Source organism: Antedon mediterranea, chromosome 2 (genome assembly GCF_964355755.1).
Source record: "Antedon mediterranea chromosome 2, ecAntMedi1.1, whole genome shotgun sequence".
Taxonomy (NCBI): domain Eukaryota; kingdom Metazoa; phylum Echinodermata; class Crinoidea; order Comatulida; family Antedonidae; genus Antedon; species Antedon mediterranea.
The window spans coordinates 7,437,292-7,458,483 of NC_092671.1; the positions used below are offsets into that span (position 1 = coordinate 7,437,292).

Genomic DNA, 21,192 nt, shown 5'->3' on the forward strand with positions numbered 1-21,192 from the left:
CAGCAGATGCGCTTTCAACTTTCAAACAGTATGTTATAAACAGTCAAAACAAAATAAAGGTAAAACTAAAAAAAACTAAATAAGTGGTTCCATTAATAGCATTCTATTTGCATGAGTTAAGCCCCTGTAGGCATTTACACAGCATCTGGAAGACATGTTCTAAATATTGTACCAATTATCATTTTACTTTACTCACCACTCAAATATTTTCAGTACATATTTATAACCGTAATAATTTATCTCAACAAGAAATTACTTGTGATAAATAGTGACGTTGTTTGGTAGTGATAGTAGATGTTTGTCACTGATATTGTAAATATAAATAGTATTTTTTCCGGCTAAAACCCTCTTCTGGAGACTGAATGGTCCATCATGTATCCTTGGAATACAGCATAACTCTATTAAATCCATTTTTCATAAACGATTAAATAAGTCAACGCATTCCATTTTCCAATGACTCAACCCTCATTCTTCTCCATGATATTTTTTAGGTTCTCTCAAGAAAGTAGTGATAGTATGATACTGGTTTGGATTGTCTTGCAGGTACTGTATAAATAGGTTTTTACAACAGCTTTTCAGAGCTGTTATAAAGTCATGAATGTACAAGACATATTTGATTCTTACCCTTTATTTGTATCAAACTTTATTTGTCTCAGAACGTGTGTACACTGTATAATGGAAATGATGTTTCCACTAATGACTATGTGAATGTTCAAACTCTTTATTTCAATACAATCATGTTGTTATAACAAATCGGATTATAAAACGTATATTTATTTAAACAATATAATAAAGCGTAACTTCTGTGAAGCGCCAACACAATGTAGGTGGAAATACACAATAGGTGGCACTGTTGTATTTCAAAAGCAAAAGTATAAAAAAAATATTTTCAAAAAAAAGAAAACAATTTTTTTTCGTACACGAAAAAAGTACTATTGAATGACCGTTCAATAGTGCATACTATTGCATGCCATGTGACCCACAATCTTTCTATCAAATTACAGTAATTTATTTAGGTGTTATATAAAATGAAATACAGTAGTGTAATAGGAAAAGTAATGAAATCGGTATGGCAATTATAAGGACAACCAGTAAATATTTAAAATAAATAATAAAGACTAACCAAGTAAATGTGGTGATTCATAAACACTTCTGGTCCCAAGAGGGCTCTCAGAGGAGGAGTTCTCTACTGGTTCCATCCTGAAAAATAAAAAGCAAGGATCATTCTAGTATGTCTACACTACAGTACAAGTGATATTTATGAACAACTATCCCATGCATCAGAGGATTACTTCACGTAAGATGCTGTGTAAAATAGAAATAATAATAATCATCAATTTAAATACATATTTTTATCGCCTTACACAACAAGTATTAAATATAAATTTAAATCATCATACATCCTTTTCAACCCCATCAAAGAAGTCTATTACCCAACATCATCTCTTCCTTGCATCAATCTCGTTTTGATTATTTCAAAAGTATAAATTCCACAGCCAAAGGCCTATAAAACCAGCCTGATTGAATATAAAGATCTATCTTGTCAGTAGAACATTCCTAACTAATCATTACCACATATAATTTGACAGTACAGTATATGGATAAGACATTATAAGAAAATCTGAATGCTACAGACCTTACCAGTAAAATAAAGGATTTAACGAATAGTCCATTGCACACATTAAACCCTGTTTAAATGACAGCAACAAAAGAATGCTTCGCTAGCCTTCAATTAATGACTACAGATCTTGCTTTGCAGTTTTTCCTTTCTCTCTTCGAACTACTAATTATAATTTCTTCAACACAGCTGATATTATTAACCATAGTAGCATATTATATCCATCACTGCACACTCTACAAACAATATCTCAACGAAGAGCAATCCATATTGTAATTCATCAAACTGGTTATATTATTCACTGAATCCTAAATATGTACATATCAAATATTGTGTTTATTTTCATTCAAATGGTTATTAGTATGTTTTTTAACAGGATCCTATCTCATGGTGAAACAACATGAATAGCCTATTCATCAAAACAAATCACTGTTATTTAAAGGTATTCATCTATGCTGACATATTTATTGTACTGTGTATTTTATACCAAATAAAAGGAAGGTACACAAATTATTTTCTATTATTGGAAAAGATAAAATAATAAAAGGAGTTAATATGAATATTATTAACAATAAAATACTTATAATATTTGATTATTCCTTTTACAATTTGTTATTGTGTACAGTAATTTCTCAAAATTTGTTGAAATTATGGTCAAATAGCTAGTAAATTAGTAATCTATTTATATATAAATTATGGTTAATTCTGACATAGGCGAGCACAATGCAAAAACTTCGGTACAAATCTCCGCCTTGGATACCTACTGTACCTTATCTATCTCAGAGGTACCGCGAAACGTAGATTTGATAACATTAGTTTTCACATCGACGCTATTGTTCGATATTTCTATCTTAGGAAGATATTATAAAGGGTTTTATAAGAAATTTTCTGATTTCAATCAGTAAATTTTAACTCTACGCGCGGTAGAAGTAATTTCTGGGTTCACGGTAAGGTGTTGGTTTCAACCAGGGAGTTGTAAAACAACTACCTGTTTCAACTAAGTTGGCCGTTGGTGCTCGGTGGCGATAGCCATTTTGTTTTTTTGTTTATTTTCGGACCGCGCGTGTGAAGTTATATAATAGTAGTACATAAACTCCGATAGCAGAGTTGTTGAGTAAACTGCCAAGACTTTATGTATACTGTGCGCTATCTGTGTCCCGTCAGGACCCTGGGATACTTCTGCCCATGTTGCAAGCCGTCTAAACTGTGTCGCGGAATAATGTATTAATTATACCAATTAGGATGGTATTTTTAGTAGATTTCTTCGGACTGTTATCTACAATTTACCTAGCATTGGTTATTCTTTTTTACCACTTTTCATATCTACAATAAACACTATACGCCTTAAACGCTATTAATCATCTAAGACACTTAGGTTAGTGAGTACGTTTAGTTTTACGAATATCAAAAGCATTTACATAATGGTGACCGACCGAAATTGTCCAGGCCAGAATGTCCTTCTAAAACTGTTTACGTCCCGAGTCATTATCATTCCGAGAACCATCGTCTACACTTCCTAGAGGGGGAGCGAGCAGGGGGAGCGAGCGAAGCGAGCTCACCCTCTAGTATGAAGAAATTACTTTTAATGCTATTTTTATAAGTACTTTTGTACATACACTTGTAAATAAATGTCCCTGAAATTTGGCTTATTATGATTTCTTTGTACACACATACAAATATTACTAGTATTTAAATATAGATTTGCTAAATGTCATTGTTATCATATCAGTTTTCTTCTTCAAAATATTATGTGCAAAATCAATAATGAAATGAAAATGCAGTGGTGTTAGTATTGTATGTACAGTACTGTGTATATGGAAAAAAGGCTTATATAAAAACAAAAAAAAATATGAATTTGAATCTAAACTAATGTAACCACAGTAGTTTGTGGTGCAACGACCAATCAAATTGATTGATTCAACTGATCTAGAATTTCCTGCAGGAACGTTAGGTCTGAACATACCCTAAAATTAAGCAGTACTGTAGGTCAACGAATGTGCATTGAGATTTAAAGCAGAGCAATATTCAATCAACACAATAATTGCTAGGTGTTGCGATTGCTACAGAACTTATTTTCAAGTCATGTCCATGAATTTTTACTTTAAAATTATCTAATATTCTTATTATCAGATATCAAGCTATGGACACGTATTACTTCCCAATCAAATTATGAATTATTGGGAATATCTTCCTGTGTTATTAAGCTTAAAATGCGAACTGATAACTATTAATATCACAATTAATATGTCATGATATCGTTCTACAAACTGTAATATTATTTAGTAGAAGTTGTAAATAATATGAACGTTATTCTTAACGATATTAACAAAGCAGCATACAGTAAAATGACCACATGTAATATTACAACTTGTTTGTTAAATGCTTACTTTCCTAATTTAGTTTAGGTGTCAAAAGGGAGAGGGAGTGGGGATAGCCTAAAGTGCAACCCTACTGGATCCACCCTTGGCCTATCTAGTATCTAACAAGTCATATCAATCTTGGGACATACTGTACACTGTACAATTTCAATTTTTGTCAATCGTAACAACACAGAAACAAACATAGAGGGCATTCTCGCTATGTTTATTATATCACAGCAACATTGAACATATATTTATATATAATATATATAAAGACATTTTTTCCCATTTTGCACATTAAATGATATTGATATGGCGTATCACATATTCATATATTATAATTTTGTTGCTGAAAATGTATTCATTATTAGAAAATGTTTCAATTGTGATGATGAGTATTTTAATTAGCTATCATACATCTAAATAATGAGTTTTTAATTAAAATACCACCATATGGTTTTATATAAAGAATTCAGAGTTTTAACATTATTTTTTTTTATTTAATGTCTATTCTTTATAACAACATTCACTATACTATTGATATTGTATTGTACTTCCTGATGCTATAGACAAAAGGTCATTGAAAACACAATAAAATAAATGTATTATTCAAAGCTTACTACTACTACTACTACTGTATATATAGCAACCTTTGTTTTCTCATCTACTACAGTATATCTAGAAGGCAATCACACTGTATATTTAATGCTTTATGATATAATAATAATATGTAGATATGTAAAATTGACACAAACTCAATTGACTGAGTTGCACATCATAAACAGTGGAGTATAAGTGGAATAACTTTGACCTACTGTAAGATAATAGTATACATACAGTAATCTAGTTTACACAAATATGGTATATCCGCTGGTATAATCCCAACCCTCTTAAAAAACGAGATTGGGCCAACTTTGGGGAATGGGACAATTTCGCCAGTGTAGCATAGCAAAAAGCTATACAAAACAACCTTTTTGCTACACTTTTCTAAAATTGTGTAGCAAAAAATACAATTATTAAAAAACTATGTTTCTCGACTCAAAAATCAGTTTGATTAGCAATATTGCTAAACAAAATTTATAAATTAAATTTTCCCCTGCGGACTAACCCGGGGAAACCTTGGTTCAGGAAAAAAAAGATTGGTAAGCATTTATTCTGGTTAGAGAGAGGCCTACATCCAGATCAAAAGTCTGTCTATACCCGGGGATACTGTATGCCTGTTCAGACATAAAGTTGGGGTGGGAATATACCCGAGGATATACGGTTTTAAATAGAAAAATATTCTTCAACACTTTATGAAGATTGAGAATTTTTAAGTTTTGCGAGTTTAATCAAATACTTTTTAAGAATACATTCACTCTAACCTAAGTTGGGATAATTTAAATATAATTTGCCTTGAACAAAATAGAGGGTGTCATAGCACATCAACAGGCACAAATAATTATTACTGTACCGATTCTGATGTTATTGGGCTTACTGTATACCAGAGGACCGAAATGTATACAGTAGGGTCAGCCTCCTGCACGGTTTGTGTGCAGTATCAGGTGGATTTTTTCGTTAAATACTTAATTTCTCAATGTAAATTTAGATTTCAGACAAAAAATTTATAAACTAGCTGAAACAAATTAGCAATACCTAAATTTGCAATCACATGGACCAACCAAGTCAAACACCAGGAAGAGATCTACTCTACAAACTTGAAAAGTTGCGCAAACTTTTTGACCAATCAGCTCACAGGCAATATAGTGGTCTTCTCTTCTTGTTAGTTACAATAGAGTAGGTCTTCAGGACAACAATGTTGGACATTCTAGTTTTCTTACAGTATTTATTCAGTGTAGCATACATTTTGAACACAGAAAAGTTATCTGTTGTTGAGGCAAAAATATTTATCTATATGATTTTTAATGTATTTCTAAATTAAATACATGAATTATTTGCTCAATGCGTAACTTATCAACAATCAACCTACTAGATACTACAACTTCTAAATTACTCAAATTAATTGAACTTTTTCAGAAATTATCCAATTTAATTTTTTTGCTCAAAATTATGATAATCATCCATCTGCGAAAGGAGTATAAAAGCGGTATATTATAAAAGAGATGTACGTCACAGGTTTGTTTTTTTTTTTCTGAATTGATACTAAATAAAAGATCTATCGCAATTTGTCACTAGGTAACAAGTAATATATAAAACTATATATTTTAATGAAATTATTATTAACTTGATAAACAATATCTAGTCAAAACCAACAAAATGTCAAGAAAATTCACATCAAAACCCTGAGATGAGTGGTATAAATTCAATTGTATACCTCCATGGTCTAGGCCTAGCTTTATGAAGGCTTTCTGATGAATTTCTGTTGCTCACATTTAATTGATAAATTAATAAAATTCAACACAATGACAAGTCCATCAAATATACAAAATATAATGTAATCCTAACACACAAACCTTAGCCTATATTGTACAGGTCATGTTGACACCAAAACAAAGTGACAAGTCTATTTAAAAACGCTTGAAAGTTTCTATACTTTTAGACAAATAAAATATAGAGAAACGCTATTTCAATAATGGACTCCGCTTGTTGTTTTTTCAATAAAGGAATGAGATTTGAAACACCACGACACGTTTGGAGGTCAAAAGAAACAACGCTAAGAAAATCGCTAGATTTATGCCAAGACGTTAAGCACGCCGGTGTTTTAACAACCAAAACACACTTAGGGGAATCACCTACCTTATACACTAGTTTAAGTACGAAAACCGAGGGATCTTCTATCAGAATTCTTTACGAAAAGCGGGAGACGAAATGCCGAGAAACATCCACCATTTTTGTTTGCCCTACTTGTTTCGTATAAATAGGTAGAAGGATAAATTAGGAGAGTCAATTTATGCATGAATACGAAACCGCGGCGAGTTACATGCAGCGCAACAAAAAACAACAGTAGTCAAAATTTAGCCCAATTCATTCTTCCATATCTCGGTCGATGTACTATGGATTTAGGGCAGCCTAGCTCTAAAGGCTTGCTTAATGTCTTATCTTGAGATTTCCATACGTTTTTGTACAATAAATTACGATTATTATAGGTTTTTGACGAATTTAATATCACCGGTTTTATAGAGGAAAATCATTTACAATAGAAAAGATAATACGATCGCTCGGAACATGACACGGAAATTATTGGACTCGGTAAATAACAGACTTGATTTGCAATCTCGCGGTGTTTCACTCTCTCTGTGTGATTGATGATGGCCACTGTATTTATGTTTTCTTTGGGATATCTACCTCTTTTTTTCTCAATAATTTTCCATCATTTTGGGAATGAACGCCCGTTTCTTTCGATTAACAAAACAGGCAAAGCGTAGTACACATTGGAGCTAAATCTTTTGTTCGAACAATGTAATCGTGTGACATTTGAAACAAACGAGTCACATTTACAAATTAACGATATGACAATTAATTATCCCTTATTCAGCTTATTTTTGGGGATAACATCGTACATTAATCATATATGTGATTATTTGTGCTATTGCAGTTCAATAATGTTCACAATTTAACCATAAAAATAGCGATATTTTAAGTGTACTTTTTTTAATGGTTTAGCTTTTAAGCACATCATTTTCACCAAGTGTAAAGTGTTAAAGCGGTGGTGACGTCACGCTGTATAAACACTGTGTAATCGATTGTAAAGCAAGCAAAGCTTTGGAAACAAAGAGGGCGGAAATGAACTATGTATTCCCTTTTATCTTATACAATTATTGTTGTTTTTGTGTGTTATTAATTGTATTACTAGGTCTGCGGTTGATTATATTAGCCCACATTTTCAATAAACCACTGAACTTTGCAATTTTAAAACCGAGTAACAATTATTTTGCAAATTCAAATAATTTACTAATCGGTACGTATCGGTATACTTTATGAGTTATTACAAATATTACATTTAAAAATTTCTATTTAAATGATGAAATAAACAATTTTGGTGATCACTAGGTTTAATAACAAAAACTTGATTTCTAAGGTGGTAATAGCGTTTATAATGTAATATGGCTTTAACCAACATTCTTTAGGCATAATTAGTTTATTTCATTTTAGTCAATCCAATACTTATATAAAAAAAAATAAATAAAAAAGAATCTTAATAATTTCTAAAAGAACGGAATGATGATAAATATTATATAAAACATTTTACTATATAAAACAAATAAACTCCCTGTACATTTTTAAAATTAAACTTGAACTACCACGAAAAAAAATGTAACAACTAACAAACTAAATTTTCAAACAGACCGACCGAAAATATATTATAGAGGGCGCTATCTAAATAAGAAGAGTTCTTTGTTCATCCTTCATCTTAAAACACTCTGAATTTTAAAACAAATAAAAGCTGATCGGAATATTTTAACGAAACAAATGACAATTTAACAATATTTTAAAAAAAACTAAATCTTTATCATAATCCTTTTAAAGTTGTAACAAAGTTGGTCCTGTTGTAGGCTACATGTAGACAAAGCTCATTTCTTGTTTCGTGAGCTTGTTAGATATAAATGGAAAATCATAGAATTCAACGGCGCTAACTCAAAGTGGACATTATACCACTGATATTTTGTTAAAATATCAATAAATATCAACCATATCATTTGTTGTATTATATGTATCTCTAGTGCAGTACCGGTTTTGTGCAGATATGAATGTTATTGTTTTTGAGGCCTTACTTTATGAGTCATATGTAAACCACATATCAACATTAGGTATGAACTATACCAAACAATAAGACCACATAGCCACATTTGTAAATCCAAACAGGTTCTCCCCAGACTTACTTCAAATGTTTGCGACTATCAAAACACTGTATAAACAAAAAGCGACTAAAGGTCGATGTTTAGGCTACAAAAGCAACAAAAACGCATGGAGTACTAATTTTCAAAACAATCTCTATAATATTTATTTACAACAGTATATATATAACATAACATAATTCTAGGTTATTTTTATTTTTTTAGTAATGTGTTTTGTTGTGGGTCCCTACGAGACAAGTTTTTAACTTCTAGAAGGGATCCATGATAATAATGACTACCAATTACTGCTTTATCTATGTTCACTTTAATATCTTTTTTCTATTTTGTATATATTCATTCATTATTATCTAAATAAATATTATCTGAATCTGAAAAACATAATAAATATGTACATAATAAAGTACATATTTTCTTGTCAACAAAGTGCAGGAAAGGGATGAAACAAGAAGTTTAAAACTTATAGATCATCCCCCTTTTGTTTTAAATCATTGTGTAAAATTAAGTTATGACGTAGGGCAATAGATATAATAAAGTTCAGAAAAGAAAAAAAACTTCACTTAGCCTAAGGCCTAGGCCTACATCAAAAACAATATTTCTGTTTATACGTTCGTTTGAATAATAATGTCAATAATTATAATAGGCCTAAATTATGTCGTTTTCCAATTGTTTGTGAAAAAGTCTTTTTTAAAATTTTCTATAATAAAATTAATCGATCTGCGATATGTTAGTACCACATGAATGTAAAGAATGGTTCACTACTATAATATGCACAAGACTCTAAGTAGGCCTAGTACCTGGATCTGGTAGACCTAGGCTATACATCTAAAATGTTGAAAAGACTTCGTAGTCCTCATTAATAGTATTTTAACCTCCTGTTCCCCTTCACCAAATTCTCCAAGATTAGCCGTTCCATCCTCAATTGATAAGACCATTGGCAACTGGGAAACATCAGTAGAGTTTAAAAATCAGACCACCCCTATCATTATGTTCACGTGTTCCAATCCTTTCATTTTTTAACAATTTATTGACATCATAAAGCCCACCTTTTACCTACACTTATGCCTAACATCGAGTCCACCTGTTACCGCAATTGAACTCCAACTCTTATCAATTTTTTATCTTTGTAACAAATTTAAGGTTTACCGCATTCACACATCTTCCCTCATAGAACAAGGAACACATCATTTACCACATTCACATAAAAATCTTCAGCGATCGAACAACGCATAATGAGTTTCCACCTGATCACCTGTTTGTTCTGGACTTTCTGTTCAGTTTACTTCATGTTTAACTCTGTAGTTGGGGGTAAGTTAGTTTATACATGGATTAATGGATTCATCAATCCATGGTTTATCTATTTATTTTATTTCAACATTATCAAGAGTGAGGTAAAATACTGAAAAAGCATGTTATTACAATGTGCGATACGTGGTTTTATAGTGCGACAATTTAATTTATGCGAATAATTTAAAGTGCGAAGGACAGTAAAGTTTCAAAGTTCGTGAAAGTGAAACAGCAGGTACTAGGTCTACAAATTGCCACAACTTTAATATCTAAAGCTTGGTTCCCACTAGAACGTAACGCAAGGACGTAAACGCAACGCAAGCGTTTTAACCAATGACAAGCGAAGTTATAGACAGTTAGCAATCAAAAGCGAATAAGCCATCGCTTGTGATTGGTCAATTCACTTGCGTTGCGTTACGTCCTTGCGTTGTGTCGCTAGTGGGAACCACGCTTTAGTGCGACAGATTATTACAAGTGCGACAGTGAAACATTCTTGCCAACGAAGAAAGACCAGCGACTTTATTCCAATTAGGACTAAAAGATAGACAATTTAATTGTTAAACTAATATCATTGTTTGTAAATCAATTAGGCTATACTTAACACGTATAGTAATGTTTATCAGAATTGTTACTAGAGACGCAACGCAGGGACGTAGACGCATTAACGAATTACAAGCGATGGATTATTCGCTTGTCATTGGTCAACTCGCTTGCGTTGCGTCGATGCCATTGCGTCTCTACAGTAGTGGGAACCAAGTTATTAGACGCCTACCTTAAAAAATTAGTATTTTGTTTTTGTTTCGGACAATTCTAAACTACGGTGACTTTTATTAATGATAATTTAACTTTCAGATCACGCGTGTCCTTTTAACCAAATCAACAAAAGATGCGCACGGGCCTGCCAACAAAACTGTAAAGACTACGTACAGGGTATACATACAGCGAGTATACTGTGCAACAGGAAGTGCGCGCGCTGCAAGTGTGAGGATGGACTGTATTTAGACGATGACGAATACTGTGTTGCTCCTGAGTTCTGTGGCTGTTATAACGCACATCTTGATGAATACTTTAAAGTAGGATATGTTAAATATTATTTTATTATGCTAAAACTGACATAATTTTCAGAATTTATGCTTAAAAGGTGCCAGGAAAACACGATCAATAAATAATTTATGATATCCAATCAGAGAGAATAATAGTTAGAATAGAAAGAATTGATAAGAGTTGGGGTTCAGATTGGGGTAACAGGTGGACTCGAGGTTAGGCATACGTGTAGGTAAAAGATGTGCTTTATGATGTCAATACAATTTTTATGTTTAAAAGATGCTAGGTAGACACGATAAATATAAATTATTATTATCCAATCAGAGAGAATAATAGACTTATAAGTTATTAATTTTCAATGAAAATGCGATCGAACAACTATAATTTTAATGCTATAAATTTTATATACAAAATACCTGCAATATCGCAAAGGCGAATGTTCCGCACAACCTCAGCCTCCACTCCTTTAATCTGAATGTGTAAACAATTTTCAATCATAAAATAATAAATTGTTAAAAATAATTGTTGCTAGTATTAGTGTTGTTGCATACTGTTTCCTTCTTCTTCCATCCATTCTTCCGATCGCGATATTCTTTATTTCCCAACCCAACAGCCCCCTCCCCCCACCCCTAACTAACTACTGAATGTCGAATTACTGGATCTGCTGATTTTTCCTCATAACATTTGTTGTAAGAACTGATATTGTTTGGAAAATATTTCAAAACATTTATTTTTCTCTACAAATCATATCGCAATTGGTTCGAATTACAAAAAAAAATGTAATGCCCTTCAATAAATCATTGTTTTTTTTTTCTTCTTTTATCAGATCGGAGACAAATTCTTAATAGATGCCGAAATCTGTGAATGTGTGGAATTTCAGACTATCACTTGCACTGGGATAGAAGGGGTCGAAGGGTCTGGTTCATTTGAGATTGTAGAAGATCCCGTTATCAAGGGTATACCTTGAGTATTGTTTACCTGAAATGAAACTTATTGCTGTTACATTTCGTGCGATAAAAAACAATGCGTTATATTGTGAACTTGTTTAAATTTGAGATAAAAGCCAATATTGTTCATAACTGTAAAATTCGATAACAACACATGTCATATTGTAAACATGATTGTTACCATACAGAGATTATTTTCATAAGAATTATTGTTAAGCTGAATTTTGATGAAGAAAAGAAAACCAAAAATGTGCTTTTCATAACATTGTTTTCACACAATTCTCATTGTTGTATAACATAATATTATGTTCGGTATCATATGAAATTCTGTAACAGGCCTACAACATCTCATGTTGATCACATGTGGTGCCTGTATTATGGAAGGTTAAGAGTGTTACATAGGTAGGGTCTATGATATAGGCATCATATGTGAAATACATGAGATGTTGTATGATGGAATTTGCTTATTAACTGGAAAAATTTAAATACAGTATCGAGAATCGGCCAACATTTTTATCTGCTAAACAACGCTTATATCTAAAAGTTTTTGTTGTGTTTGTTTCGAATGTAAAAATAAACGTTTTAAGTAATAAATGCTTTTTATATTGAATCAACATTTATGTCAAATTATTTTAAAACAATTTAAGGCATAGAAACACACATTTCATGTGAATAATAATATTTATTTTATCAAAACAAAAGTACAAAAATATTAATAACTTTTTTTGTGGTGGTAATATTACAAAAATTGAAATTACATAAATGTTTCAATTTATTTATACATATTAATTCCAACATATTTCAGTAATTATTATCATTTTCTTCAAAATTATGTGCGACGGTAATGGTGGATGCTCTTGAATGTTTATGTAGGAGTCAGACATACAGAAAAAAAGTGAACTATTACATAAAGTTTGATAGTGTAGACAGGGATTAAATTTAGTGTGTGTGGATCCATCTTCTGTTTTAGTCATCAGCAATGACATTCATGTCTAGACACAAGATACATTCAATTTTCTTCGGATTCCTTTTTTCTAAATTAATCTTTGAACTTTAAATGATAACTTCTTTCAGATGTATACCTTTACTCTGACCTCTTATCATTTCATTTGGAATCTTCTCTAATCGGAGTGATCACTCATAGATGGTGGTTTATTTATTCCTGCTGTTGTTGGTCTATGAATTCCACAAGAGTAGAATTTTCGATTGGAACAGAAAGAAACTCGATGCCATCGATACCCTTCAAATAAGATAAAAAAATGTTAAATTTTGACTTTTCGGTTCTAAAAATATAGTAATCTATAAGGTTTATCACAAATAGCATGCACGGCGCATGATGGGAAGGGTTTCGGAGCAGACGTCAAAACACGTACATACGTGATATGTTGTTTGTACGTATAGGTCATGATGTTTGCTCCCAAACCCTTCCCATCATGCATTGTTCCTCGCAGGATCAAACTATTTGTGAGAAACGTTATTATTGTAGGTTATTTTCTTGGTTTAATTCTATTTGTGGTGACATTTTGTAACAAATCCCTTGATTTAAATAATTTGTGATCTCTTAATTCAATAATCAGTTGGATATAATGTTTTTCTTCATTTAATTCTATTTGTGGTGAAATTTTGTAACTAACCTTTCTCGATTTCAATAATTTGTGATCTCTAAACTCCGTCAGCTGTGCTCTTAATGTGAGGTCACTGTTCACTAAGAATGCTTCACGACATTTCTGATACAAATCTTGAAATGATAAACCTGCAAAAAAAAAGCAATTTTCACTTAAATTCAAAATAACATTTACTTCCCTTTTAGATTGAAACAATAACGGAATAAATAAGAAATAACATAGACAAATAACATTAAACCAGGGGGTGGGGGAGGGGGAAGGAAGAAGGCAGGATGACAGAAAGATACAGGATCTTGAGTCTTCAATTGTCTAGTATATGCAATTATTCTTTACTTTACTTTATTAAAATAAAATGAAAAAGAAGTTGATATAGGTCTAATCTTACCATTATACAATGAGCTGTCTTTGTTTTCCAGCTGATAATTGACAATAATATCAAATATCCCTCTAATAAAAACAAACCAATTTTAGATTAGATTATATTCCACCCTTTCCTTTACTGGAGTCTTGTAGGGTAGATAAGATAAGATAATATTTATTGGTTCATCAAAATATATGTTGGAAATTCATTTTTTCCAAACGGTGTACATACAAAACTACATCTGTTACCAATTTTCGTATTAAATTAGAGTCTTCAACGATGAATATTGTTTTTTATAATGGAGTATTTAAAACATTAAGTTAGTACTGAAGAAACAACCTTGCGTTATTAACAAAATCTTAAGAGATTTGCACTTTAAAAAACCTAGTACATCTTTAGAGATGAATAGGGGGTTATCCAGGTGTACTAGTACATCACAGCCACTGGTCATAACTGGGAGACCAGTCTTTGACTGAAGAGGCCACCCAGTATAAATAAATAATAATAAAAAAAAAATTTTAATATACCAATAATTGTAAATTGACAAACATTTATTCAAATCTATTACCTTGCATTTGGTGTCAGACTTCTAAGAACATTTTTGAGTGAGCTGAGAGCAAGAGCACCAGAATGCTGCACTAGAAGAGAATTCTCATAGGATGTTTCTTCTGTGTATGGTTCAAAGTTTGTGACATCATACCACAACCAATTAAAACAACTTGCTTTCGTTTGATCCCAAACTGAAAATAAAACAGGAAAAAAAGTTTAATAAAGTAATATTCTATTGTATTCTGACCCAGTGTGTGGTTTATCTGTGTCTGATAAAATGTTCTTTTATTGGGCTGATGTTCCAGCACTACATAACCTTACATTCAGCTTAATATTATAAAATAACATTGGCACATATGTCGTGTTGTAAGTAAGACAGTAAGTAAGTAAATTTATTGTCATTTGTAACTATATAAAAAACAGTTACATTGAAATGAATTGAACAGTTGCGGCTGACAACAAATAAATAGAACTTAAACTAAAAGGTTAAAGGTCAGACACCATCCTGGTACTTCAAGAACTGGTTTCGGGATTGTACCTATACTTGAGCTAGAATCATCTGGTTACAAAAAAAATACATACACCCACTGGAGGTGCTTGTAAAACGTAAAAAGATTGTGGTGCGGTTTGCGTCAAGTGAAAACCTTACAGAGTATCTATACTAATAACCAGATCCAATTACACCATGAATACCCACAAATTAATTAAATGACATAGATAACACTAAGCAACTCCCAACCCTAAGTAATGACTTATATTAATAGGGGTATATAACAGTGCCAAGACAGCTGGGAAGGTGGATAGGTAAGCATACAGTAGATTTGATACTAGTATTATCCTTACTTAATGGTGCATTGATGTGATCAATAGACGCGACTAGATGAAACTGAGGTATTTGCGCTAATGAACTGAGAGCACTCTGCACCTTCCTCCCTCGTAACATCTGTCCATCAATGTTGTTTACCAGCAAAAAAACATCCTCTAAAAAAAACCAACTTATTTATATCTATATTTTACTGTTTATTTATTGGTTCTCTCATAAAAAAAAAGAGAGGAACTTATGCAAAAGGTTTACAAAATTAAATAGTTAAATTATATAGATATAAAAAAGTGTAAATGTGTAGAAATTAATACATGAATTGGGACATATTCTGAAGACTTGAAAAATTAAAATATTAAAGAAAATTATTATCAATTTGTTGTCTTGAGTATAATCATATGTTTTCTAGTAAGTGATGATTTAAATGTTGTTGAAACCCTTAATAAAAAATGTCTTTATACAGTAGTATTCAAATATTGTGTAAAAATCCCTTACTGTTACATTTTGAAATACTTTACACTGGCTGGTTTATTCCCATTTATACAATTGATTTATAAAAGGCAGTAACACTTACCCCCACTTTCTTTAAGTGTCTCCTGGACAAAATTAATCTGGTCTATTGGACTTTTAAAACTACCGGTGTGACTTAGGATGTCTTCTGTAATTGAGTTCAAAATCTGATAAAAAATAAAATATTTTAACATTAGTAACTGTGGTAATAAAAGTTTTATTTAGTCTATTATATGGACTTGGATTCAAAGACTATCTATATTTGCAGTTAAAGATTTTCTTACTTTTTAAAAATAATAAATGGACTGAATAAAATAGAAATTGCTTTACTTAAGATAACTTACATTTTTCAAGGTGATACTAGGGAAAAATCCATTAACAACGATGTGGGAGCAGTCTTGTAACATCATGTTGCGGAATTGGTCCAACAACACTCGTTTTGATCCCAGACCATACAACAGAAGATTAAAGCCATCTCTGTAGAACACAATTTTAATGATTTAAATATTAAATGATATTAAATTAACTATAAATTAAAAGCATTAGTAGTTATAAACTGTTGTGTATAATAAAAATAATAGTGTTTATGTAACAGGACCATATAAGGAGAACTGCGTAACGATGATTAGTAATGCACGATTAGACTTGATTTACACAACCGTCACACCTCAGCAAACAGTAAGCAGTTGCCGTCCTCTTACCCTCCAGTTTCAGAAATTCAAAAAGTGACTTATTAATATTATTATATATTTACAATAATTGGTACATCCATCGATTGAAGAGTCCGCGATGCTCTCGGTACAACAGTTCTGTGTCCTCAGAATGACTAGAGGGGGTGCTGTGTAACATATTTTTCAGTTGTTGTTGACTCATTTTTGGATTCTTAAGACGGGCAAGTGTGCGATCAGACGTGACAGTTCTATCGCTATGAGCAACAAAGTAATCTTCAGCCATGTTCTCCTAAACCAAATATAATATTTTTAAATGAAAAATAAAGAAACCATAATAAAAATTGTTAAAATCATACATATTAAAATATCTATGTAATGAAATAACAATAATGGTTTTCTTTAATAGCACTTAATACAATGTTTTTACACAAAAACGATCCATAAAAATATCTAAAGCTCTGTCTACACTATAAAAAATTATGTGACAAAAAATGTGATGTTCCCATATATGGACATGATGATGTCATATCCATATTTGAGCATATCACTACCATATTTGGGCACATCACACTTTTTTTGTTCTGAAAGTGTAAACAGAGCATTAAATTAACCAAAAAAAGGATGATGCAGAGAAACAATTTTTCACTTCTCCATTCTCCAACACTCACATGAGTTAATTCCTATCCAATAACATTTTTTTTAAACCACTCTAGGCTAAAAAATATATAATTGATAATGTGCTGCCCTCGATAACGGTCACGTCTTCTAGACAGCCAGATAACCAAATAAGACACTAGATAGATGTACATATAGTTAGAGCATGGAGCTATAGCTCCATGGTTAGAGTTTTGTTACTAACATTTATTATGCGTCGTATCGTAGTATATTATATTGGTAAAACTGTGGAGGATTACAAAGAAAAACATTATCTAGACTACATTAAAAATAGCAATACAGCGTATAAACATTCAATTTAGCTGTTTAAGCAAAAAAGGTAACGTAATTATTCTAATAAAAATCTAAATTAATATCTTTGATAGCGATACTGTACTCTTTAATTAATATAACATTTCAACAAAGGTATAGGCATCAATGGTACAATTATGCCTATGCATTAATACTAGGAATGAATTAACAATAAAACATTGTCTTGGACTATAGACTGTAATTACTAAGATAGATACTGTACATATAGCCAGTACTATAAAGTAGTAACTTGATTAAATAGTATATATGGACCTATATATGGCCTAATTAAAAGTTAAAATAACAATTATAAATTAACATGTACTCACACACTGTGATTCTTAAATAGAGACACGTCAAAGATATAAAAAGAAATGGACTTCTCTCAGTGAATGCTACTGTATTACTAATACTTTATATAGTACAATGTACAAATTAAGTCTATGCATTGGAATGTCCAAATCTAAACAAGTGCCTTAATTAATGATAATACAGTGTGGTACCCAGAGGTCAAAACTAGGAGTAACCATGGTAACACTTAAAGTTGCAATAAATTCAATAGTGGACTGACTACATTTTATATTAAGGATAACCAGGGAAGAGTTAATCTTCCCTGGGATAACTATACTAAGTAAATTTTTAAGGAAATTTATTTGAAGACAAAATAGATAATAAGCCTACTGTTTGTATGTCAGCCCTGGTTCTCCTCTTCATTGTGGTAGTGTTATTCTTAGACTGCTGAGGTTTATTTGCTGAGGCCTTCACTGATTCTGAATCTCGACTGCTTGTACTACTAGCACTATCACTCATATCTTCCTCGTCATCGGACACATCTTCACTTTCAGATGAGTAATCACTGTCAAGATCAACATCACGCACAGCACCTAACAAAAAAATAAAGCCCTGTCTACACTATCAAACCCAAATTGTGCCCATAAATAGACACGATGATGTCATATCACTACCATATTCAGGTATATCACTAACATATTTTGGCACATCACATTTTTTTGTCAAACTAGTTTGATAGTGTAGACAGAGCTTAAGATTATAATACAGTAAATTATGGATATTAAACCTTTCTAATGGGATGTAAAAACAAAAAACTTTCAGGTACAGACTGAAAGAAAGCAGTCTTTTCATAGGGAGATCTAAACTTCTGTCTACACTCTCAAAGTTTATGTGACAACAAAATGTGATTTCATATCACTATCATATTTGGGTACATCACACGTATTTGTTGTCAAACTACAGTAGAACCTGTGTTTTACGTACCCTGATTTTACGTTCCCTTGATTTTACGTACGCTTAAAATAACCGATGACGTCATCATTTTCTTACATTGAGGGCGCAATTTAACAACAACAAAGCACACAAAGCCACAATCATGGCTGTGTGTGGAATTCTGCTGTGTGTTTGAGTCAAGCTACGCACGTGCAGCGACTGTTTTTATTGATAGAAAATACAAGAACATTGATATTTTACACTTTATTTAAACATCTCACAGCCTGTATATACTGTACAGTACTGTATTTTTCTAGTTAGGCCTCGCATCTTGCTAGGCCTGCTAGCCTGGCCTGAAAGTCTAGGCAAGGCCTAGCTAGTGACAACCTACATGCTGTTCAATAAAGTAGACAAACAAGGTAGCCTTTATAGCTACGATCTCTACGTATTTGGGGTAAATTTAAGGTCAACCTTGATTTTACGAATCCTTTGTTTTACGTACGCCTTTCGATCCCGTACCGTACGTAAAATGGAGGTTCTACTGTAGTCTGATAGCGTAGACAGAGCTAAATGGGGAAGGGGACAGCTGGCCTATCCATAAGTCCTAACCTCTTCTAGCAGAACGTCTTGTTGGTAATTTTCTGGTTGCTGGTGTCTGTGGTTGTTGCTTAGTTGACTTCTTCGTTGAGACGGGTTTCAGAGGTGTGGTTTTACTTGTGATTGGTGTGCAAGTCTCGGCAGCTAATTTAGCCATTTGGCCTGCCCTCTTTGGTGTTTTGAACTGATACACTGCGCTGCTAACTACTCCTCGTTTACTGTCTTCTTCATAACCCTCTACAAGCACTGTATATACAAAACAAAACATTTATTAATGTGGTTTAGTGGTTAGTATCAGGCGTGGATTTAGGCAGGGGCTTAACAGGCTTTAGACCCTCTAATATTTAACAGCTATGTCTTTTTAAAATAAAATTAATACTATTTTCTGCAACCCGACAGATCGTTTTTTTCATTTATGAAATATTTAGCTCTCCTCCACCCCACCCCTGATCTATAATGCTGGATCCGCTCATGAGTATTCAACATCGTAAACATGAGTAGGTCCAAAGGACAAACAAATATTATACATGTTTATTTTGTCAGGATATTTTTTTTTTTTAAATGGGAGAAATAATTTTAGCAGGACAGTGGGAGATGACAGAAAATATCGGGATATTCCAGCAATTATCCTAATAATATTAGGGAGGTCTGAATTAGTATTCAACATTTGCAAATATGGAACAGAATAAATTAATTTTGGTTAGTCTGATTTTTGTTTAAAGCATGTCCACACTATAAAGGGTGCTATAACAGTTTGAACAATATATCAATCGTAAACATGGGTAGGTCTAAACAGATTCTATTAAGAGTCTAGTTGTAGAAGTTACACATTTTATTTTGTCGGATTTTTGTGTGTTTTTTTTTTTAAATTGGAAGAGATCATATTTTAGCAGGATAGCAGGAGATGACACAACATATCTGGATACTCAATTATCTCAAGATTTGGGAGGTATGAAAAATGATATTAATATATTTCTAATACAAACCAGAGAAAATCATATTATAAGTTTAACTGCCAGTAGATAAATTATTTATAATTCACCTGATGGAGTGTTTTTATGTTTAAGCTTGTTAACATCAGTTTCTTCATCACTGTCACTGGATTCAGAGTTTGAGGGAAATTTGTTTTCTCCATCTTCTTTATATGAAACTTTTTTTCTGGTACTTCGTTGAGGATAACTTGGTTTAGCTAGTTTTTGAACTTGTGAACGAAGCTTTCTTGTCTTCTTTTCTGTCGTTTCTGTTTGAAAATGTTAAATAAATAATATTAATAATAATATAATATAAATTATAAATAATTTACAAACTTTGAGACTCAACATAATAGACAAGACGTCAGCAGTGTGTGTTCTAAATGCGAAAGATGGTGTTTTTAAAACAAAATCGTGCTTCAAAATAGAAATAGGTGATCACTAGAATCATGTAATTTACATTGGAGCCTACTGTAGAAAATACTTAGGTAGGCCCAGGTTTGGCCTGCTCGCTCTTCTCTGGCTTGCAAGGATTGGGACCTAATAAAGGACCTAGCTAGGCCTAGCTACCTGGTCCTACTAGTACTAGTAAGTAGGCCTTAGTTAGTAGGCCTTTAGCCTAGCGGGAGGCCTAGGGCTAGGCCCGGCGGGTTACATTATTTATGAAATATCGACTAAAATGTATTCATTTGTTCTATTATCGCCTTGTAATACTCACTAGCAACTGCGTCGGTCAGGTTAATATGGTTTACTATGTCACAATCAGAAACAAACGTCAAACGGTTCAAAGAAACTACCGGCGTTTCTTTTTCACTGGGGGCTGCCATGTTTAAAAAAAAAATAAACATA

At 32.2% G+C, this 21,192-nt stretch overlaps 3 protein-coding genes across 12 annotated transcripts in view; 1 reads left to right on the top strand and 2 right to left on the bottom strand.

Moving 5' to 3' along the window:
• Positions 1 to 6,899, bottom strand: part of LOC140040245 (bromodomain adjacent to zinc finger domain protein 2B-like) — a 65,693-nt gene extending 58,794 nt beyond the window's left edge. For 8 of the 10 annotated variants that reach the window (XM_072086028.1, XM_072086024.1, XM_072086025.1 and 5 more), the window contains exons 1-2: positions 1,642 to 1,852; positions 1,124 to 1,200 (exon numbers count right to left, since the gene is read on the bottom strand). In XM_072086028.1, coding sequence (XP_071942129.1) covers positions 1,124 to 1,200; positions 1,642 to 1,682 — 118 coding nt within the window. In that variant the 5' untranslated portion in view covers positions 1,683 to 1,852. The other 2 variants (XM_072086019.1, XM_072086021.1) reach the window with 2 other exon arrangements.
• A 3,019-nt stretch (positions 6,900 to 9,918) lies between these two features.
• Positions 9,919 to 12,659, top strand: LOC140040249 (mucin-5B-like). Its single transcript, XM_072086034.1, has 3 exons — positions 9,919 to 10,079; positions 10,911 to 11,131; positions 11,929 to 12,659. Exons 1-3 carry the CDS (start codon positions 10,004 to 10,006, stop codon positions 12,067 to 12,069), a joined length of 438 nt encoding a protein of 145 aa, XP_071942135.1. The 5' UTR covers positions 9,919 to 10,003; the 3' UTR covers positions 12,070 to 12,659.
• A 102-nt stretch (positions 12,660 to 12,761) lies between these two features.
• LOC140039237 (origin recognition complex subunit 2-like) lies at positions 12,762 to 21,170 on the bottom strand. The gene is made up of 12 exons (XM_072084837.1): positions 21,062 to 21,170; positions 20,415 to 20,612; positions 19,385 to 19,618; positions 18,233 to 18,435; positions 16,669 to 16,874; positions 16,259 to 16,391; positions 15,979 to 16,081; positions 15,428 to 15,565; positions 14,604 to 14,775; positions 14,060 to 14,121; positions 13,684 to 13,802; positions 12,762 to 13,289 (listed from the first exon to the last, which is right to left on the bottom strand). The coding sequence occupies exons 1-12, from the start codon at positions 21,168 to 21,170 to the stop codon at positions 13,206 to 13,208; spliced, it is 1,761 nt and encodes a 586-aa protein (XP_071940938.1). The 3' UTR covers positions 12,762 to 13,205.
• Positions 21,171 to 21,192: the final 22 nt, after the last annotated feature.